Source organism: Rhinopithecus roxellana, chromosome 8 (assembly GCF_007565055.1).
Source record: "Rhinopithecus roxellana isolate Shanxi Qingling chromosome 8, ASM756505v1, whole genome shotgun sequence".
NCBI lineage: Eukaryota > Metazoa > Chordata > Mammalia > Primates > Cercopithecidae > Rhinopithecus > Rhinopithecus roxellana.
This window is the reverse complement of record NC_044556.1, coordinates 10,010,542-10,033,796: the sequence shown is the minus strand read 5'-3', so window position 1 is coordinate 10,033,796 and position 23,255 is coordinate 10,010,542. Positions and strand designations below refer to the sequence as shown.

The 23,255-nt window shown below is 46.2% G+C and overlaps 1 protein-coding gene across 6 annotated transcripts in view; it reads left to right on the top strand.

The window, feature by feature from the left end:
• Positions 1-2,897: 2,897 nt before the first annotated feature.
• The window catches only part of ACSBG2 (acyl-CoA synthetase bubblegum family member 2), a 58,693-nt gene continuing 38,335 nt past the window's right edge, over positions 2,898-23,255 (top strand). For 2 of the 6 annotated variants that reach the window (XM_010367180.2, XM_030937153.1), the window contains exons 1-5: positions 2,932-3,173; positions 6,093-6,190; positions 8,944-9,173; positions 13,323-13,411; positions 19,319-19,439. In XM_010367180.2, coding sequence (XP_010365482.2) covers positions 6,124-6,190; positions 8,944-9,173; positions 13,323-13,411; positions 19,319-19,439 — 507 coding nt within the window. In that variant the 5' untranslated portion in view covers positions 2,932-3,173; positions 6,093-6,123. Of the gene's footprint in view, positions 3,183-6,092; positions 6,191-8,943; positions 9,174-13,322; positions 13,412-19,318; positions 19,440-23,255 lie in introns of all 6 variants that reach the window. The other 4 variants (XM_010367183.2, XM_010367182.2, XM_010367181.2 and 1 more) reach the window with 4 other exon arrangements.

The window sequence follows — 23,255 nt, the reverse complement described above, 5'->3', positions numbered from 1 at the left end:
TGAAGGTGTGTGTATGCATGTGTGTCATACTGTATGTAACTGAGTGTGTGTGTGCTTGTGTGTAATTATGTGCACGTGTGTGACTGTGTGTCTATATGAAGGTATATGTGAGTGCATATGTGTGTGTGTCATACTGTGTATGTTTATATAACTGTATCTGTTCGAGTGTGTGTGTGAATGTGTGGTGACTGTATGTGCAACTGTGTGTCAGCATGAGGGTGTGTGTGCATAACTTTGGGAGGATATGCATGTGTCTGTGTGTGTCTGTAGGAGAGTGTATATGAATGCATATGTGTGTCATAAGGTATGTGTGTATGAGGGTGTGTGTGAGTCTGAGCAAGTGTGTGCATATGCGTGAGTGTATATATTTGGTATCTGTATGAGCGTGTGAGAGAATGTGGGGTGTGCAAGTGTGAGTGTGTGCAGGGGTGAGGACATATGAGCGTGACTGTATATGTGACTGTGTCTGCATGAGGGGGTGTGTGCCTGTGAGTGTATTTGCATGATGGCACACAGGAGTGTGAGTGTGTGTGATTATGATTACGTGTATAATTAGGTGTATGTCAGTGCATATATGTGTGTGTATGTACTTGTGTGTCTGTGTGAGGCTATGTGAGAGTGTGATCATGTGTGTGCATATGTATGTGAGTGCGTGTGTATATAATTGTGTGAATGAGGGTGTGTGTGAGCATGTGCGTGCATATGTATGGGAGTGTGTGTAAGTGTGTGTATGTAATTGTGTGTCTGTATGAGGCAATGTGACCACGCGTGTCCATATATGTGAATGTGGGAATGCATATATGTAATTGTGTGTATGAGGGTGTGTGAGAGTGTGAGCATGTGTGTGCATATGTATGTGAGGGTGTGAGTGCATGCAATTGTGTGTCTGTATGAGGCAGTGTGACCATGCGTGTCCATATATGTGTGAGTGTGGGAATGCATATATATGTCTGTATGAGGGTGTGTGTGAGCATGTGTATGCATATGTAGGTGAATGTGTGTGAGTGTGTGTATGTAATTGTGTCTGCATGAAGCTGTGTGACTATGCATGTCCATATATGTGTGAGTGTGGGAATGCATATATGTAATTGTGTGTCTGCATGAGAGCCTGAGCATTGTGACTGTGTGACCGTCACACATTGTGTGTCTGACAGCATACAGGTGTACGAAATTGGATCTCTATAATGAGGCATGTGTGTGACGGCATATGTGCATGGCTATGTGGATTAGTGTACATGCATGTAATGTGTCTGTAGGTGAGTGCATGTGACTGTGAGTGTGTGTGCATATGTGTATGTGTGTGCATGCCTGCCGGTTTGTGTCTGTGTGAAGGCATTTGAATTGTGCAAACAGGTGTGATTATGGGAGCGTGTTGTGAGTTTGAGTGTGTGTATGTGAGTGTGCTTGTGACTGTATGCCCATGGGAAGGTGTGTTTGAGTGTGTGTGAATACCTGTGTATGTGAGAGTGAGCAAGCGAGCGTGTGTGTGCAACTTGCATAAATCTGTCTGGCACCAGCAAAGTGGCTCAACAATCATTAGAGACAGAGGTCCCTTCTCTCCTTTTGGGGACCTCCTATCAAGAGGTCCCTTGACCTGCTCCCTCCCCTCCAGCTTCACCCCTGTCCAAGGAGGCTGCTCCTGATCCCAGGATTCTACTGGGCGGGGGGTTGGGGAAGGGCATCACCTCCTTTCCTTTACAGGCACGACCAGGCGTGGCGCCCACCACTTATGCCCACTTCCCACAGGGCAGGACGTAGCCACTTGGACACACCATGCAATCAGGGAGTCTGGGAAACATTCTCTTTAGGTGAGGGCTCTGGGGAAGAAGGGCTGGATGGACATTGGTGGACACTGGCTCTCCTAGCACAGCTGCCCAGGTGCTCTGCAGCGTGGATATTTGTGAAACATTCAAAAGGCCCTGGTGACAAGGCGCGGTGGCTCACACCTGTAATCTCAGAACCGTGAGAGGCCAAGGCGGGTGGATCACGAAGTCAGGAGTTCAAGACCAGCCTGGCCAACATGGCGAAACCCCGTCTCTACTAAAAATACAAAAGATTAGCCGGGTATGGAGGCAGGCGCCTGTAATCCCAGCTACTCGGGAGGCTGAGGCAGGAGAATCGCTTGAACCCGGGAAGTGGAGGTTGCAGTGAGCTGAGATCATGCCACTGCACTCCAGCCTGGGCGACACAGCAAGACTGGGTCTCAAAAAAAGAAAGAAAAGAAAGAAACCACTCCCAGACTCCCTGCCTGGGTGGGATCCTCTGATCAAGCCCTCAACACGCCTTGGGGCTTCTCTTCACAATAAGTTTGCATTTGTTTGTGTGACTCTAGGCCTCTCCTTATTTTCTTGAACAGGCCTCATCTGGTTTTGTTCATCTTTTTTTTTTTTTTTTTTTTTTTTTTTTTTTGAGATGGAGTCTTGCTGTGTCGCTCAGGCTGGAGTGCAGTGGCGCAATCTCGGCTCACCGCAAGCTCCGCCTCCTGGGTTCACGCCATTCTCCTGCCTCAGCCTCTGGGGTAGCTGGGACTACAGGCACCTGCCACCACGCCCAGCTAATTTTTTGTATTTTTAGTAGAGATGGGGTTTCACCGTGTTAGCCAGGATAGTCTCGATCTCCTGACCTTGTGATCCGCCCGCCTCGGCCTCCCAAAGTGCTGGGATTACAGGCGTGAGCCACCACGCCTGGCCTGGTTTTGTTCATCTTTATGTCTCCAGCATCCAGCACAATCCCTGGCATTACGGTCATGGCTCCATAAAAATGTCATGAACACATACAGAAGTGCATGCATGCATGAATCAATTAACGATGCATGAAAAAGCAATCTCCCCATCCTGGAAACAGCTTCCCCTAGGGTGGGGGTGGGGTGCGGAGGCAGGGACAGCCAGTGATGTCACAAGAGGTGGCTGGGATGGAAGGTTCTGGAAGGTTGAATGGGGTAGAAGGCCTGTTGTGGAGGGAAACCACCCATCCTCCTGCCTCCCACCACCACCATCATCCTGGCTGGACAGAGAGGGTGACGGGGCTGGGAAGGGGCAGCTCATGTTCAGGTTTCCAGGTGGGGCTATCTGTTTACTGTCTTTGCAGGAAGAAGAAAACACCTGAGTGACCAGATGTCCCAGCTCCAGGTGCCTTGCCAGATGGCCAGAACCACACCTCTCGAAGAGTGACAGGTGCCAGTGGTATGGGAGAAGGGCATGCGTTTTCTTTTCTTTTTTTTTTTTCTGTGAGACAGGGTCTCACTCTTTCACCCAGGCTATAGTGCAGTGGCATGATCTCAGCTCACTGCAACCTCTGCCTCCCAGGCTCAAGCGATCCTCCCACCCCAACCTCCCAAGTAGCTGGGATTACAGGCGCACGCCACCATGTCCAGCTAATTTTTTTTTTTTTTTTTTTTTGAGACTGAGTCTCACTCTGGCGTGATCTCGGCTCACTGCAAGCTCCACCTCCTGGGTTCACGCCAGTCTCCTGTCTCAGCCTCCTGAGTAGCTGGGACTACAGTCACCCACCACCACGCCCAGCTAATTTTTTGTATTTTTTTAGTAGAGACGGGCTTTCACTGTGTTAGCCAGGATGGTCTTGACCTCCGATCTCGTGATCCACCCACCTCAGCCTCCCAAAGCACTGGGATTACAGGCGTGAGCCACTGCACCTGAACCCTACATGGCCTTTTAAAATTGCGAAACATATAATGCATGTAAAATAACACAAAACATACCTGTACGATTTAATGAATAACAATAAATATCTGTGTGCCCTTTTCACTTCATGAAATCGAATATTACTAGTAACTTACAAGTCCTCTGTGGAGAACTCCTGAGCTCAAGTGATCCACCTGCCTTGGCCTCCCAAAGTGCTGGGCTCAGAGGCATGAGCCATCGCGCCCAGCCTGCACACATTTTTGCACATCTGCTGGGGGTGAAATGATCATGTGATTTTTAACGTGCAGTTCCCTGATGACCAAAGCTCCTGAGCATCTTGTCCAGGATGTATAGCCCATCCAGGCTCCTCTTTTGTGACCTGCCTTACATTTTTCGTCATAAAACACTGGGTTGTTTACTTTTGTCTTTTAAATCCAGAGTTCTTGTCATACTCCGGATACTAATTTTATTTGCCCATTTTGCATTACCATAAAGTAATACCTGAAGATGGGTGATTTATAAAGAAAAGAGGGGCCTGGTGCGGTGGTTCACACCTGCAAATCTCAGCACTTTGGGAAGCCGAGGTGGGGGAATTGCTGGAGGTCAGGAGTTCAAGACCAGCCTGAGCAATATGGCGAGGCCCCTAGCTCTACAAAAATAAAAATAAAAATAAATTAGCCAGGCATGGTGGCATGCACCTGTAGTCCCAGCTATCTGAGGGGAAGAGAGTTCCAGGCAGAGGGCTGGTGTAAGAACCACGTGCATGTGAGAGCGCTGCATTCACCAAAGCATTTACTCAAGTTGTTGCCTGCTGTGTTCCTGTGCTCACTGATAGAAACATTTATAGTCCATAAAACATTACTGCAAATCTAGAATTCATAACAACTGCTTGATTCTTGTATCGAGTACACTCTTTATCATGAACGAAATCGCACAATTTTCCTCCCTGAAAGCCACTGGAAAAATCAGTTTCAATAAATATCGACCAATCATTTGGCCTCCACTTCCCCCAGGGGACAAAGTTGACAATATCTGAGGACATTTTTGATTGGAATAAATTGATATTTAGAATTTGTGATTTTAGGCCAGGCGCAGTGGCTGACACCTGTAATCCCAGCACTTTGGGAAGCCGAGGCCGGGGGATCACCTGAGGTTGGGAGTTTGAGACCAGCCTGACCAACATAGAGAAACTGTCTCTACTAAAAATACAAAATTAGCCAGGCATAGGCCGGGCGCGGTGGCTCACGCCTGTAATCCCAACACTTTGAGAGGCCGAGGCGGGCGGATCACGAGGTCAGGAGATGGAGACCATCCTGGCTAACACGGTGAAACCCCGTCTCTACGAAAAATACAAAAAAATTAGCCGGGTGTGGTGGTGGGCGCCTGTAGTCCCAGCTACTCTGGAGGCTGAGGCAGGAGAATGGCATGAACCCGGGAGGCAGAGCTTGCAATAAGCGGGGATCGCGCCCCTGCACTCCAGCCTGGGTGACAGAGGGAGACTCCATCTCAAAAAAAAAAAAAAAATTAGCTGGGTATGGTGGCCTGTAATTCCTGCTAGTCGGGAGGCTGAGACAGAAGAATTGCTTGAACCCAGGAAGTGGAGGTTGCAGTGAGCTGAGATTGTGCCACTGCACTCTAGCCTAGGCAACAAAACAAAACCCCATGTGATCTTAAATGTTTTCTAAAGAGATGGCATTGATTTTACCACAATGAATGAGAGCACCTGTCTTCCCACATTTTCATAATAGAAAATATTGTCAACATTTTTGATCTTAGTTAACCTGAGAGGTGAAAACCGCATCATATTTTCTATTGTATTTCTCATAGGACTGAGTTTGAGCATGTTTTCTTCTTTTTAAAAGTCACTTTTTAGTTTCAGATAATTATCTGTTCATGTCCTTTGCCCACTTTCCCTTTGGGTTTTGGTCTTTTTCTGACTAACTCCTCAGGGTTCTTTACATATGAAGGAAATCAAGCTTTTATATTTTTGGATGTATTGTCCATATCTTTCCCTAATTTGTTGATCTCTTGATTTTTGTTTATGGTATTCTTTGCTATGTGGAAAATTTAAAAATTTTATGTAGCAAGATTTATCCTGTTTCTCCTTTAGGCCCTTTGAGTTTTCATATTAATACTACCTTTAAGAGAATGTAAATGTGTGGTCCCATGAGAGTTTCTTTCCCTTGGGAGGCTTCAAAATGTTTTCTCACTCACAGAGTTGTGTATAAGCCCAGACTTTTTCTGTAAACTCACAGATTGAATACCCTCTGGGTTTTACAAATGCTCTATTATCTGGCATGCCAGCCATTCTCCTCTCCCCCCAGGCCCAGGACAGGCATGACCAATGGATCCCAGGATGCTAGGCAGACATGACCAGTGGATGGAGGAGTCGGCCTCATACCTACAGCCCCTTTACCAATCCTGTTAAACTCCTGCTTTTTTGCCTTGCAGTACTGTGAAGCATGGTTTCTGCACACCTGGAATGACTGGAACCCCAACGATTCAAGAAGGAGCTAAAGATCTTGAAGTAGACATGAATAAAACAGAAGGTATATTGCACTAAAGAGTGCATGGGAGAGAGAGAGGCACATTGACTCCACAAAGGCTCTTTGCAGAGGAGTCTGGATCTATAAAGATGTAGCCGTTCCTTGACTGACCCTGCTGACCCCCACCCTCCACCCTTTTTTTTGAGACAATGTCTTGCTCTGTCATGCAGGCTGGAGTGCAGTGGTACAATCATAGCTCACTGCAGCCTTGACCTCACAGGCTCAAGTGATCCTCCTGCCTCAGCCCTCAAAGTAGCTGGGACTACAGGTGCACACCACCATGCCCAGCTCTGTATTTTTTTTTTGGAGAGACAGGGTTTTGCTTTGCTCCCCAGGCTGGTCTTGAACTCCTGGGCTCTAGCAATCCTCCCACCTTGGCCTCCCAAAGTGCAGGAATTACAGGTGTGGGCCACCATGCCCAGCCTGGGGCCTATTTTCTACTCTTGATAAGGTGTTGAGGTAGCAGGGCAAGTGGTTCACTTAATTCAGAGCTCTGCTCTACTGGTCATGTGACGCTGGGCAAGTCACTTGCTCTTTGGAGGCCTCATTTGCATATCTGAATGATGGGGGCATTGATAACAGCACCTGCCTGTCAGGATAGTGAGCCCAAGTGGATAAAGTACCCAGGAACCATCCATGTGGATACGGTGCAGATATGATCATAGTGACTTATTAACACTAGGCTGTAATCATTTTACTGCCAGAGCTAAAGTCAAGGGACATGGTGACATCATAGACAGCTTTGATACCAGTGGGCTGGGGGAGGTCCCCAAACGCCGGTGGGACCTCGAACCCAGCCATTGTCCAGGCTCTTGACACCATCGAGAGTGAATTCAAGAAACAAGTCAGAAAATACTGAAAGTGGGCCAGGCACGGTGGCTCACGCCTGTAATCCCAGCACCTTGGGAGGCTGAGGCGGGCGGATCACGAGGTCAGGAGATCGAGACCATCCTGGGTAACACGGTGAAACCCTGTTTCTACTAAAAAATACAAAAAATTAGCAGAGTATGGTGGCAGGCGCCTGTGGTCCCAGCTACTCGGGAGCCTGAGGCAGGAGAATGGTGTGAACCCGGGAGGCGGAGCTTGCAGTGAGCCAAGATAGCGTCACTGCACTCCAGCCTGGGCCACAGAGTGAGACTACATCTCAAAAAAAAAACAAAAACAAAAACAAAACTGAAAGTACTGAGGTTTATGGCAAATAAAAGTACTTGCATTGCAAAGTATACATTCAAGGAGAGGGAGTGCAGGAGTACTCGAAAGATAGCGTCACGCACAAAAGGAGTTTGAGGACCTTTATGGGTCCAAGGGGTGGAATATTCATCTAAATCGCTAGAAAACTGGCTGGGCACAGTGGTTCACATCTGTAATCGTAGTACTTTAGGAAGCTGAGGTGGGCAAATTGCTTGAGGCCAGGAATTTGAGACCAGCCTGGACAACATGACAAAACCCTGCCTCTTAAAACTATAAAAATTAGCCCGGTGTGGTGGCACATGCCTGGAATGTAGTGAGTCTCAACTCACTGCAACCTCTGCCTCCCAGGCTCAAGCGATTCTCATGCCTCGGCCACCCAAGTAGCTGGCATTACAGGCATGCACCACCATGCCTGGCTAATTTTTTTTTAACAAAGTGCCCCAAACTGGGTGTCTGAAACGACAGAAACATATTGTCTCACAATTCCAGATTTCTGAGATGAAGGTGTGGGTAGTGAGGTTGCAGTGAGCCAAGATCGCACTACTGCATTCCAGTCTGGGCAACAGAGTGAGACTCCGTCTCAAAAAATAATAATAATAGGCCAGGCACGGTGGTTCATGCCTATAATCCCAGCACTTTGGGAGGTCAAGGCAGGTGGATCACCTGAAGTCGGGAGTTCGGGACCAGCCTGACCAACATGGAGAAATTCCGTCTCTACTAAAAATACAAAAGTAGCTAGGCGTGGTGGTGCATGTCTATAATCCCAGATACTTGGGAGGCTGAAGCAGGAGAATTGCTTGAACCCGGGAGGCGGAGGTTGCAGTGAGCCGAGCCTGGGCAAGAAGAGCAAAACTTCATCTCAAAAACAAAAACAAGACAAAATAATAATAAAAAAAATAAGATGGGGCCAGGTGCAGTGGCTCATGCCTGTAATCCCAGCACTTTGAGAAACTGAGAGAGGATTGTTTGAGCCCAGGAGTTTGAGATCAGCCTCAGAAACACAGTAGAACCCCATCTCTACAAAACATCAAAAAATAAAATTAGCTAGGCATGGTGGTGTTTGCCTGTAGTCCCAGTTATTTGGGAGGCTGAGGTGGGAGGATGGTTTGAGCCTAGGAGGTCGAGGTTGCAGTGAGCTGTGATTGTGCCAGTGCACTCCAGCCTGCTGACAGAGTAAGACTGTGTCTCCAGAAAAAAAAAAAAAGAAAAGAAAAGAAAAGAAAAAACAAACAAAAAAACAAAAAACAATGGACAGAACAAAGATAGCAGAACAGATGTGTGATAATATATAGTAAAATGCTAGCAGTTGTAGAATCTAGGTGTTGGGTAAGAAAGTGCTTGGTATACAATCCTTTCAACTTATTAAAATTTTTTTGGGGGGGAATGAAAAAATAAATAAAGAGAAAGGAAGCTTGTCTTGCCAGTGTTGACCACATAACTTCACCCTAAAAGGGGATTAATTCAACTCTCAGCACCTTAGGTCCAAAAAGACACCAACCGCCCCCCCTCCAAAGTTGTTAAATAAATTAAAACATTTGCCACCCAACTCTGGTAACTATTTGCAGTTACTCCCAGGCTGTGGACCACCTGTCGAGATGGAGAAGTCCTTCTGAGGCTATCCAAACATGGACCGGGCCATGAGACCCCGATGACCATCCCTGAATTTTTTCGAGAGTCAGTCAACCGATTTGGAACTTATCCAGCCCTTGCATCCCTGAACGGCAAAAAGTGGGAAGTTCTGAATTTCAACCAGTACTATGAGGCTTGTCGGAAGGCTGCAAAATCCTTGATCAAGGTAAGATTCATTCATTCATTCTCCTTTGCTCAACCATTCATTCTGAATAGGTAATACACATACATATATGTGGTACAAAATTCACAGGGCACCAAAAGATACAAAGGTTAATTAGTGAAAAATTTCCCTCTGATTCATGAGCCTCAGACATCTAGTTCCTCTCCAAGGAAGCAGCCACCATTGTCAGTTTTTTGTGTGCCCTTTTGGGAAACAGATTATGTGTATATATATATAAAATACAATTTTTATATATGCAAATTTTTACACACATAATAGCCTACTACACCCATGGTTCTACCTCTTGCATTTGTCCCTAACATACTATCTCTATGTATTAGTTAGTTGCTTCTGCATAACAAATTATCCCAAAACATACTGACTTGAAATGACAAACATTTATCATCTCACAATTTCTGTGGATTGAGAATTTAGGAGCTACTTTGAAATTGGGTGGTTCTGGCTCCAGGTCTCTCACGAGGTTGCAGCCAAGCTATCAGCTGGGGCTGTCTCATCTGAAGGCTCAACCGGGGCTGGAGGCTTTACTTCCAAACTTACTTACCTAGATGGCTGGTTGTTGGCAGGAAGTCTCAGCACCTCATTCCATGGCCTTCTCCACAGAATTGCTTGAGTGTCTTCACAGCATGGTTGCCAGTCCCCCCTAGAATGAATGAAGCAAAAGAAAGAGGGAAAAAGGCTGGGGTCAGTGGCTCATGTCTGTAATCCTAGGGCTTTGGGACATAGAGGCAGGAGGATCACTGAGCCCGGAGTTCAAGACCAGCCTGGGCAACATTGACCCCAGTCTCAATAAAAAATTTAAAAATTAGCCAGGTGCGGTGGCACATGCCTGTAGACCCAGCTATCAGGAGGCCGAGGTGGGAGGATCACCTGAGCCTGGGAGGTTGAGGCTGCAGTGACCTGTGATTGCATCATTGCACTCCAGCCTGGGCAACAGAGTGAGGTCGTGTCTTAAAGAAAAAAGAGAGAGAGAACCATGTGCTTGGGCTGGGTTTCTTCTTGGTGGCCCCACCCTCATACTATGTCACTGTGGCTAGTTCATCTCTCCTGAAAGATGGTCTCCTTTAGCCATGTTCTTAGTTCCGTGGAGTTGAAGGTCCCCCTCCTCCCCTAAATCTTGGAGACCTGACCGAGTATGGTGGCTCATGCCTGTAATCCCAGCACTTTGGGAGGCCAAGGTCGGCCGATCAAGGTCAAGAGGTCAAGAGTTTGAGACCAGCCTGGCCCACATGGTGAAACCCCACCTATACTAAAAATACAAACATTAGCCAGGTGTGGTGGTGCACGCCTGTAATCCCAGCTACTCAGGAGGCTGAGGCAGGAGGATTGCTTGAACCCAGGAGGCAGAGGTTGCAGTGAGCCGAGATCGTGCCATTGCACTCCAGCCTGGGTGAAACTCAGTCTCATAAAACAAACAAACAAAAACAAAACTTGGAGACCAAAGTAAAAACAAAACCAAAAAGAAAAACAGACAAAACTACTTGCAGCCCCAAGTAGAAATTAATCAGTGTAATTATTATTAATAGGCATTAATAAAAACACACTCTGTCCACATTAAAGCCAGCCTTTTGGTCACTGAAACACTTGGCGTCTCATCCTGAGGTACCAGCAGGCAAATGTCTTCCAAATGGTTCCTTTTCCCCCAAGAACAGCAGATCATTGCCAGCCGTGATCCTGTGTGACTAAAAGAGCTGACAATGTTGGTTGGCAGTACCCAGAACAAAGAGGGAGTTTTCCCCTAAGGATGCTTGCTTTTGTTTCTGAGTTTCCTGGTTTATTCTCAGCCACATTCAGGACAAGTCTGTACCTTTACATGTGCAACTTTTTTTTTTTTTTTTTTGAGATAGAGTCTCACTCTGTTGCCCAGGCTGGAGTGCAGTGGCGTGATCTTGACTCACTGCAGCCTCCGCCTCCAGGTTCAAGCAATTCTCCTGCCTCAGCTTCCCAAGTAGTTGGGACTACAGATGCGTACTGCCACGCCTGGCTAATTTTTTGTATTTTTAATAGGACAGGGTTTCACCATGTGGGCCAGGCTGGTCTCGAACTCCTGACCTAAGAGATCCACCCGCCTCAGCCTCCCAAAGTGCTGGGATTACAGGCATGAGCCACCACACCCAGCCCTACAAAAATAAACTTTTAAAAAATTAGACTCAGTGGAGCAGGCCCATAATCCCAGCTACTCAGGAGGCTGAGGTAGGATTGATGGAGCCTAGGAAGTTGAAGCTGCAGTGAGCTATGATCACCCACTGCACTCCAGCCTGGGCAAAAGAGCAAGATCCTGTTTCTTTTTCTTTTTTTTGTCGCCCAGGCTGGAGTGTAATGGCACAATCTGGGCTCACTGCAACCTCTGCCTCCCGGGTTCGAGCAATTCTCCTGCCTCAGCCTCCCAAGTCTCTGGAATTACAGGAGTGTGCCACCATGCCTGGCTAATTTTCTGTATTTTTAGTAGAGATGGGGTTTTCACCATGTAGGCCAGGCTGGTCTCAAACTCCTGACCTCAGGTGATCCACCCGCCTCAGCCTCCCAAAGGGCTGGGATTACAGGCGTGAGCTACCATGCCCAGCCTACATATGCAACTTATCACCACTATCTGATATCATTCCTTGAGTGCTTTCATTAAAAATAAAAATAGGGCCAGGCACGGTGGCTCATGCCTGGAATCCCAGCACTTTGGGAGGCTGAGGCGGGCAGATCACGAGTTCAGGAGATCGAGACCATCGTGGCTAACATGATGAAACCCCGTCTCTACGAAAAATACAAAAAAATTAGCCGGGCATGGTGGCAGGCGCCTGTAGTCCCAGCTACTCGGGAGGCTGAGGCAGGAGAATGGCATGAACCCGGGAGGCAGGGCTTGCAGTGAGCCGAGATCGTGCCACTGCACTCCAGGCTGGGGGACACAGCGACACTCCGTCAAAAAAAAAAAAAGGTGAAAACGGGCTGGGTGTGGTGGATTACAGGTGTGAGCACTTTGGGAGGCTGAGGCGGGAGGGTTGCTTGAGGTCAGGGGTTCGAGGCCAGCCTGGCCAACATGGTGAAACGCTGACTCTACTAAAAATAAAAAAATTAGCCAGGCGTGTTGGCACATTCTGGTAATCCCAGCTACTTGGGAGGCTGAGGCAGGAGAATCACTTGAACCCAGGAGGCAGAGGTTGCAGTGAGCTGAGATTGCAGTGCTGCACTCCAGCCTGGGCAACAGAGTGAGACTGTCTCAAAAAAAAAAAAAAAAAAAGAAAAGAAAATGGTAAAATCCATGTTATATACATTTTACCACAATAAATGAAACAAAACATAAAAATAAAAATAATAAATGATGTGTTATGCAGAGGGAGGTAAACAAACCTCCCATAGTCACAAAAATTAAAAATATTACAGCTCAGGCCGGGCGTGGTGGCTCACGCCTGAAATCCTAGCACTTTGGGAGGCCAAAGTGAGCGGACCACCAGGTCAGGAGATTGAGATCATCCTGGCTAACAAGGTGAAACCCTGTCTCTATTAAAGATACAAAAATTAGCCGGGTGTGGTAGCGGGTGCCTGTAGTCTCAGCTACTCGGGAAGCTGAGGCAAGAGAATGGTGTGAACCCGGGAGGTGGAGCTTGCAGTGAGTCAAGATTGCGCCACTGCACTCCAGCCTGGGCGACACAGCGAGCCTCCATCTCAAAAAAAATCAAAAAAGCAAAAAAACAAAAAACAATATTACACCTCAGATTTTAGGCTCAACGCTGTCTCCCACTCCATGTGGCTACTTTTGTTTTGTTTTGAAACAGGGTCTCACTCTGTTGCCCAGGATGGAGTGCAGTGGTGCAATCATAGCTCACTGCAGCCTCGAACTCTAGGGCTCAAGTGATCCTCCTGCCTCAGCTGCCCAAGTAGCCGGGACGACAAGGGTGAACCACCATGCCTGGCGAACTTTTCTACTCTTTTGTAAAGACAGGGGTCTCACTGTGTTGCCCAGGCTGGTCTTGAACTTCTGACCTCAAGCAATTCTCTCACCTCAGCCTCCCAAAGTGCTGGGATTACAGGTGTGAGCCACCGCGCCCGGCCTCCACGTGACTACATTTGACTCTAACGTCACATATCCTAAAGATGTAACATCTCCGTGTTTATGTTCTGTTTTTCTGTTTTTTTCCTTCCCAGCTGGGCTTGGAGCGTTTCCACGGAGTTGGCATCCTGGGGTTTAACTCTGCGGAGTGGTTTATCACTGCTGTTGGCGCCATCCTAGCCGGGTAAGGTCATTGGCTTGGTTCACGGTGAGGATTAAGGAGCCGCTACCCTGGGCCTGGGACCCCTGGGCTTGTTTGGTGTGAGATGCAAACAGGCATTTTGGATGAACGCCCTAGTTAGCAGGCAGGATAGATGCATGAACAAATTATTCTGATCACAGGTCATACGCAATAACACCCATTAGACCAGCGGTCTCAGACCTCTCGGTTTTCTTCAGCTGCAGAACTTTTTGCAGACAAAATAATAATCACAGCATTTAGAGGCTTCTGATTATGTGCAGAAGCATTGTGCTCCGTGTGTATGATCCTGGAAGACCTCACGACAGCAATGTGAAGTGGGTCCTATCATCCCCTATCTACAGATGAGGGAACTGAGGCTCACACAGCCAGTGGGCAGTAAAGCCAGCACTCTGCTCTAAAAATAAAAATTAAAAAAAACTTTTAAAACTCCACAAAATGGCCAGGCACGGTGGTTCATACCTGTAATCCCAGCACTTTGGGAGGCCAAGGTGGGGAGATCACCTGAGGTCCGGAGTACCAGACCAGCCTGGCCAACATGGCGAAACCCCATCTCTACTAACAAAATACAAAAATTAGCTGGGTGTGGTGGTGGGTGCCTGCAATCCCTGCTACTTGGAAGGCTGAGGCAGGAGAATTGCTTGAACCCGGGAGGTGGAGGTTGCAGTGAGCCGAGATCATGCCACTGCACTCCAGCCTGGGTGACAGAGCAAGACTCTGTCTCAAACAAACAAACAAACAAACAAACAAACAAACAAAAAATAGCTCCTAAACACACATGCACACACACAAATAAAAGAGGGAATTCCTCTAGTTATATTACCTGGGAGTTAGGGAGGGGCTGGGATATCCCGACATTAACCTCCCATGACACTGACTGTGTTTTGTTCACCTCTGGGGTCTGGTTTACCAGGTTACTCAGTATTTACATAAATGACGAGAACCCAGTCCAGATGCTACCATACCAGTGGGGTTTTTCTGTTTGTCTGCTTTGGGGTTTTTGTGAGACAGTCTCGCTCTGTCACCCAGGCTGGAATGCAGTGGTGCAATCTAGCTCACTGCAGCCTTGAAATCTTGGGCTCATGCGATCCTGCCGCCTCAGCCTCCGGAGTAACTGGGACTATGAGCACACACCACCACACCCAGCTAATTTCTTTTTTTTTTTTTTTTGTAGAGATGGTTTCTTGCTATGTTGCCCAGGCTCTAATCATGAAAAAAAAAAAAAAAGTAAAAATAAAATACTGATTTCTTTTTGAGCTGGTAATTCTACCTTTGGGAGTTTTTACTTAAAGAAACAAAATCAAAACATGAGAATATATTTTGGCTTATGCACAAAGATGCTTCTTGGAAGTGCCATTAGTGATGGCAAAAAGTCAGGGACAACCTAAGTGTCCCATAGCTGGGGATTAAACCACGAGATGCCTTCTGGATGGGATTCCGGGTAATATTTTGAAATGATGGCTCTGAAGAGCACATTTTAAACATTTTTGATGTCAGAGGTGACAAAGCAGGTATCAAAATCTTTATACACTGTATGGCTACAACTATGCTTAACATTTAAAATACCAGGCCAGGCGCGGTGGCTCACACCTGTAACCCCAGCACTGTGGGAGACGGAGGCAGGTGGATCACGAGGTCAGGAGATGCAGACCATCCTGGCTAACACGGTGAAACTCCATCTCTACTAGAAATACCAAAAAATTAGTCAGGCGTGGTGGCGGACACCTGTAGTCCCAGCTACTCAGGAGGCTGAGGCAGGAGAATGGCGTGAACCCAGAAGGCGGAGTTTGCAGTGAGCCGAGATCACGCCACTGCACTCCAGCCTGGCCGACAGAGCAAGACTCCGTCTCGAAAAAAAAAAAAATTAAAATACCAATGATTAATATAGCAATTATTGCTGGTCACTCTTACCTATATGATATCATTGACTGTTCATGGTAGCCCTTTGAGGTAGGTGCCATCATGATCCCGAGTAATAATGATGGTGACGATAATCTGGAACCCATCGAGGTTAAGTGGCTTCCCCAGAATCATGCTGTGGTTGGATAAAGACCCTGAGACCTGAACTCATTTGTTCGAGTCAAGATTAATAATAACAACAGCAACGACAACAGTAGCAGCAGCCACAGCTATGAAAAAATTGAGAGGCTGGGCACAGTGATTCATGCCTGTAATCCCAGCACTTTGGGAGGCTGAGGTGGGAAGACTGTCTTAGCCCAAGAGCTCAAGACCAGCCTAGGCAACATAGCAAGATTCTGTCTCTAAAAAAAACAAAAAAGAAAAAGGTGCTTTTAAAATTAGCCAGGCATGGTGGTGTGTGCCTGTAGTCCCAACTACTTGGGAGGCAGAGGTGGAAGGATGGCTTGAGCCCAAGAAGTTGAGACTGCAGTGAATTATGATCACACCACTGCACTCCAGCCTGGGCAACAGAGTGAGACCCTGTCTGTAAAAAAAAAAAAAAAAAAAAAAATAGAAAGAAAGAAAAGAAAAAGAGAGAGAAAGAAGGAAGGAAGGAAGGAAGGAAGGAAGGAAGGAAGGAAGGAAGGAAGGAAGGAAGGAAGGAAGGAAGGAAGGAAAAGAAATTGAGGGTGGTGACTAGAAATAAATATTAACGTTAGTTATATCTCATCATTGAGACTAAGAACACCCTAATATGTTATATTCTATTTTCTAAATTTTTATGAGCATATACTACCCCGTCTTACAGAGAGCTGAAATATATATAATATATAATATATATAATATATATTCCTTCTTCCTTCCTTCCTAATAGTAATACTATATATAGATGATATTATATACATAATATATATATTTTGTCTCACAGGGCTGTTATGAAGATTCAATAAGAGATTCAATAAGATTCAATAACCCTTAGCACAGCGCTTAGCAAATAGTATGTGCTTAAGAACTGTGATGAGAGTAACCATCTCAAATAATCATAACGTGCTTCATTCCCTGACATATTAAAAGCACAACAACTAGATCAACAGAGCAGAGAGCAAGAAATAGCTCCATGCATACATGGTCACTGGTGTCCAACAAAGGCAGCAGAGTAATCCAGTGGTGATGGACCAACTGGATATTTGTATGGAAAAATAAATCAGCCCTGATCCCTACCTCACATAATATATATATATAATATATAATATGTAAATTATATATAATATATAACATATAATATATATTTTATATATAGAGAGAGAGAGGCCTGGTGCGGTGGCTCATACCTGTAATCTCAGCACTTTGGGAGACTGAGGCGGGCGGGTTACCTGAGGTCAGGAGATTGAGACCAGCCTGACCAACATGGAGAAACTCCATGTCTACTGAAAAAAAAATACAAAATTAGCCAAGCGTAGTGGTGCATGTCTGTAATCCCAGCTACTTGGGAGGCTGAGGCAGGAGAATCACTTGAACCCAGGAGGCAGAGGTTGCAGTGAGCCGAGATTGTGCCATTGCACTCCAGCTTGTACAACAAGAGTGAAACCCTGTCTCAAAAAAAAAAAGGAGCTGGGCGCGGTGGCTCAGCCTGTAATCCCAGCACTTTGGGAGGCCGAGACGGGCGGATCACGAGGTCAGGAGATCGAGACCATCCTGGCTAACACGGTGAAACCCCGTCTCTACTAAAAATACAAAAAACTAGCCAGGTGAGGTGGCGGGCGCCTGTAGTCCCAGCTACTCGGGAGGCTGAGGCAGGAGAATGGCGTGAACCCGGGAGGCGGAGCTTTGAGCTGAGATCTGGCCACTGCACTTCAGCCTGGGCAACAGAGCAAGACTCCGTCTCAAAAAAAAAAAAAAAGGGAATATATATATATAATATATACTATTATATATAATAGTATATACTATTATATATAACATATGTAATAATATATAGTATATAATTATATATTATTATAATATGTAATTATTACATATATTATATAATATATATACTATAATATAAATAATATAATACATATTATATAATATATTTGATATACAGAGAGAGAGGTGGAGTCTCGTCACCCAGGCTGCAGGGCAGTGGTGTGATCTTGGCTCACTGCAACCTCTGCTTCCTGGGTTCAAGTGATTCTCCTGCCTCAGCCTCCCAAGTAGCTGGGACTATAGGCATGTGCCACCATGGCTGGCTAAATTTTGTATTTTTTGTAAAGATGGAATTTCTCCATGTTGGCCAGGCTGGTCTCAAACTCCTGACCTCAGGTAATCCACCCACCTCAGTCTCCCAAAGTGCTGGGATTACAGGCATGAGCTACTGTGACCAGCCCAGAATAAATTTTAATAAAGAGATCTGTCCCCATTTTAGGACTGAATGGTAAGACAGTGTCATGCAGTGATTGGGCTCTGGTGCCACATCAGACCCAAGTTCATATCTTGGGTTGTCTGCTATTTTGTGTTCTGTATGAATGAGCAGGAAACCACACACCTCCATGCCTCACAGGGCTGTTATGAAGATTCAATAAGAGGATGCTTCATAAACCCTTAGCACAGCACTTAGCAAATAGTATGTGCTTAAGAACTGTGATGAGAGTAACCATCTCAAATAATTATAATGTGCCTCATTCCCTGACATATTAAAAGCACAACAACTAGATCAACAAAGCAGACAGCAAGAAATAGCTCCATGCATACATGGTCACTGGCTTCCAGCAAAGGCAGCAGAGTAATCCAGTGGTGCTGGACCAACTGGATATTTGTATGGAAAAATAAATCAGCCCTGATCCCTACCTCACATCATATGCAAAAATTAAATTGAGATGGACTACAGACCAAATCATGCAAGTCAAATTCTAAAGCTTCTAGAAAAAGGAAAGCATGGAATGGTTTCACAACCTGGGGGTAGTGAAAGATTTCTTAGATAGGACACAGAGAGCAAAAAGCATAAGAGAAAAAGTTGCCAAATAGGACTTTTTATTAGCATTAAAAAGTCTGCTTATTAAAAGACACCAATAAGATGAACAGTTGCTGAGCATGATGGCTCAGGCCTGGAATCTCAGCACTTTGGGAGGCAGGGGCGGGTGGATCACTGGAAGCCAGGAGTTTGAGACCAGCCTGTGCAACATGGCGAAACCCCTTCTCTACAAAAAATACAAAAATTAGCCAAGTGTGGTAGTGCATGCCTGTAATCCCAGCTACTCAGGAGGCTGAGGCAGGAGAATTGCTTGAATCCAGGAGGCTGAGGTTGCAGTGAACTGAGACTGCACTACTGCATGCCAGCCTGGGTGACAGAACTAGACCCCATCTTAAAAAACAAAAACAAAAACAAAAAAAGATGAACAGGCAAACTGTATACTTGGGAGAAAATATTCTTAAACCTCAAATTTCTGACAAAGGACTGGTATCTAAGATATATAAAGGAATTCTGTAACTCAGTAATAAAAAGGCAAAAAAAAAAAAAAAATTGAAAGGGGCAAAAGATTTCAACAGAAATGCCACAAAGGAAAGTAGCCAAAAGGCAGGTGTAAAGATGCTCAATGTCATTATCCATTGGGAAATGCAAATTAAAAGCAAAAGAGGATGCCACTTGCAAGCGCAAAAGGCCATGAATGATGGGAACAGGAGCTGAGTGAGAAGTTTGAATCCTAGGTCTAACACCTACTTGCTGTGTAATCTTGAGTAACTTCACTGGCGAGTCCTTGTTTTTCTCATCTGTAAAATGGGGTGTTCTAAGTGTTCCACGACCTGTTGTCATAGTGACATAGGAGCTGTCACTCTTATCATCATTGTCGTTTTTGTTGTCTTCATCATTAAGTTGGGGAGGGAGGGAAGTTTGAAGCTGTGGCTGCAAACTTAAGAACTTGCCTGCAAACCTTTCCTCTCTCTTGACCTTCCAGACCATTCTGCCTTTAAGGTGTGTTTGGATGCACACACGAATGTGTTTTCTTTTCCCAGGGGTCTCTGTGTTGGTATTTATGCCACCAACTCTGCTGAGGCTTGTCAATATGTCATCACTCATGCCAAAGTGAACATCTTGCTGGTTGAGAATGATCAACAGTTACAGAAAATCCTTTCGGTAACCCCCTACCCAGCAAACCCCTACCCACTGCCTGCCAAAGTCACCCAGGGGGACCTCAGGGCTCTGGGCAAGTGTTCTTTTTCTCCCAGGTAAATTCTAATGAGGGCCATTAGAATAAGGCCATACATCAGTTCAGCAAGAGTCCTCTGTGACCTCATTAGTATACGTGGTGAAGCTGATGTTTGGAGAAGCAGAGTGAAGTGGAGGAGTTTGATTTCCAATTCATATTAACTTAGTTTAATATTCAGCCTCCATTTCTTTTCTTTTCTTTTTTTTTTCCGAGACAGGGTCTCACTCTGTCCCCAGGCTGGAGTGCAATGTCGTGATTGTAACTCACTGTAGCCTTGAACTTCTGGTCTCAACTGATCCTTCTGCCTCAGTCCTCCAAGTAACTGGGACTACGAGCATGTACCACCTTGTCGGGCTAACTTTATTTTTTCTGAGACGGAGTCTTGCTCTGTTGCCCGGGCTGGAGTGCAGTGGCGCAATCTTGGCTCACCGCAAACTCTGCCTCCTGGGTTCACGCCATTCTCCTGCCTCAGCCTCCTGAGTAGCTGGGACTACAGGTGCCTGCCATCACGCCTGGCTAATTTTTTTTTTTTTTTTGAGACGGAGTCTAGCTCTGTCACCCAGGCTGGAGTGCAGTGGCGCGATCTTGGCTCACTGCAAGCTCTGCCTCCCGGGTTTACGCCATTCTCCTGCCTCAGTCTCCCGAGTAGCTGGGACTACAGGCGCCCGCCATCTCGCCCGGCTAGTTTTTTTGTAATTTTTTTAGTAGAGACGGGGTTTCACCGTGTAGACCAGGATGGTCTTGATCTCCTGACCTCGTGATCCACCCGTCTCGGCCTCCCAAAGTGCTGGGATTTACAGGCTTGAGCCACCGCGCCTGGCCGCCTGGCTAATTTTTTAGTATGTTTTAGTAGAGATGGGGTTTCACCATGTTAGGCAGGATGGTCTTGATCTTCTGACCTCATGATCCGCCTGCCTCGGTCTCCAAGTGCTGGGATGACAGGTGTGAGCCACTGCGCCGGGCCCGGGCTAACTTTTAAAACATTTTTTGGGCCAGGTGTGGTGGTTCACACCTGTAATCCAGGCACTTTGGGAGGCCAAGGCAGGCAGATCACCTGAGGTCAGAATTGTGATAACAGCATGGCCAACATGGTGAAAATCCATCTCTACCAAAAAATACAAAAATTAGCTGGGCGTGGTGGCATGCACCTGTAGTCCCAGCTACTGGGGAGGCTGGGGTGGGAGGATCACTTGAACCTGGGAGGTGGAGATTGCAGTGAGTCAAGATTGAGCCACTGCACTCTAGCCTGGATGACAGAGTGAGATCCTGTCTCAAAACAAACAAACAAAAACCATTTTTTTTTTTTTTTTGTAGAGACAGGGTCTTGCTATGTTGCCCAGGCTGCTCTTGAACTTCTGGCCTCAATTGATCCTTCTGCCTCAGCCTCCCAAAGTTCTGGGATTATAGGAATGAGCCCCCATGCCTGGCCTTAAGCCCCCATGTAAAAATATTTATCTATTATTTTATATACATCCCACTGCTAATTATTTTTTCTTTTGGAAGTGTGATGATTTCAAGCCTGTGCTTCTATATAATTTTCTTCATTTCTTGTCATTGTCTTCATTTCTAGATACTTTTGTTGTTCTCTTCTATTTCTTGCCTAAGTTCTATCCCTTCCTGTTTCACTTTTTTCTAGTGTCCTGCTGTCTCTGCCCTGAGTGCTTGTATGTTTGCTTTGTGTTCTTTCTTTCTTTCTTTTTTTTTTTTTTTTTTGAGATGGAGTCTCGCTCTGTCTCCCGGGCTGGAGTGCAGTGGCTGGATCTCAGTTCACTGCAAGCTCCGCCTCCCGGGTTCACGCCATTCTCCTGCCTCAGCCTCCCGAGTAGCTGGGACTACAGGCGCCCGCCACCTCGCCCGGCTAGTTTTTTGTATTTTTTTAGTAGAAACGGGGTTTCACCGTGTTAGCCAGGATGGTCTCGATCTCCTGACCTCGTGATCCACCCGTCTCGGCCTCCCAAAGTGCTGGGATTACAGGCTTGAGCCACCGCGCCCGGCCATGTGTTCTTTCTTTCTAGCTGTGTTTGCTTCATTACATTTTAAGTTTTTTTTTTGTTTGTTTGTTTTTTTGTTTTTTTTTTTTTTTTGAGATAGAGTCTCGCTCTGCCACCCGGGCTAGAGTGCAGTGGCCGGATCTCAGCTCACTTCAGCTCACTGCAAGCTCCGCCCTCCGGGTTCACGCCATTCTCCTGCCTCAGCCTCCCGAATAGCTGGGACTACAGGCGCCCGCCACCACGCCCGGCTAGTATTTTGTATTTTTTAGTAGAGATGGGGTTTCACCGTGTTAGCCAGGATAGTCTCCATCTCCTGACCTCGTGATCCACCCGTCTCGGCCTCCCAAAGTGCTGGGATTACAGGCTTGAACCACCGCGCCTGGCCACATTTTTAGTTTTATGTTGGAATGTTTGGTTACAATTTTCTTTTGCATTGTGTTGAAATTATCCAGTGAGTTTTCTTTGTGTACAGTGAAATTTGGCTCCTGTGTTACTTTTTTTTTTTCATTGTAGTGTCTTTGTATGGCTATTGTGGAAGCTTTAAATTTCCTACATGTTTGAATGAGTTGCAGTTTGCTGATTCAGCTTTTGGCAGGAGGGTCCTGGAGAGGAGAGGAGTCCTTGGGAGGGGTGAGCCTAGATGGCTAGGTTCATCATTCAGCTCAAGGACCACTGTGACTGTTTCTTGAATACATGATTTCATGACTCTGAGTCACTCATTTCTTCACTTTTTAACATCTCTGGAATCGAGATGTGTCTTTTCATTGATGGCATTCTCTGATCACTACTGACCATATGTTTTCTTTCATTTTACTATCTCCAAAATGTGGGTACAGTTTCCAGATTCAATGAAATCCTAGCTAGACTCAGCAAAATACAACACTTTCTGCTGCCTGGCTTCCTTTGACTTCTTGACTTCTAATTCCTGACTTGGTTCAGTAAGGACAGATCTCTACCTCTGGCCTGGAGCTTTTAAAAATTCTTTTCTTTCTTCTTTCTTCTTTTTCTCCTCCTCCTCCTTCTCCTTCTTCCTCCTCCTCCTCCTCCTCCTGCTTCTGCTTCTCCTCCTCCTCCTCCTCCTCCTCCTGCTTCTGCTTCTCCTTCTCCTCCTCCTCCTCCTGCTTCTCCTTCTTCTTCTTTCTTCTTCTTCTTCTTTCTTCTTCTTCTTCCTTTTTCTTCTCCTTCTCCTCCTTCTCCTTCTCCTTCTTCTTTTTTGAGACAGTCTCACTATGTTGTCCAGGCTGGAGAACAGTGGTGTCATCTTAGCTTGGCTCACTGCAACCTCCACCTCCCAGGTTGAAGCGACTCTCCCAAGTAGCTGGGCCTCCCAAGTAGCTGGGACTACAGGTGCACACCACCACACCTGGCTAATTTTTGCATTTGTTTGTAGAGACGGGATTTTGCCATGTTAGCCAGGCTGCTCTTGAACTCCTGGCCTCAAGTGATCCAATGGCCTTGGCCTCCCAAAGTGCTGGGATTACAGGCATGAACCACTGCTCATAAAATTACTTTCTTAAGTGATGCATCTGTGGTTCCCAAAACTCATGTCATACCTGTTTGTCCTCTTCTTAGCAGAACACACTATGGGGTAGGTGCTGGTGGGTGGGTGGGATCCTTCTTCCATCTGGGAATGCTGGCTTAATTTGAGTTTTCCATAACTGGAAAATGCCACATACACAACCTTCCCCTCTACACCCACCTGGCTGCTGTGGATTTCTGTCCTGATTCTAGGAGGTCCAGCCTTAAGTGAAT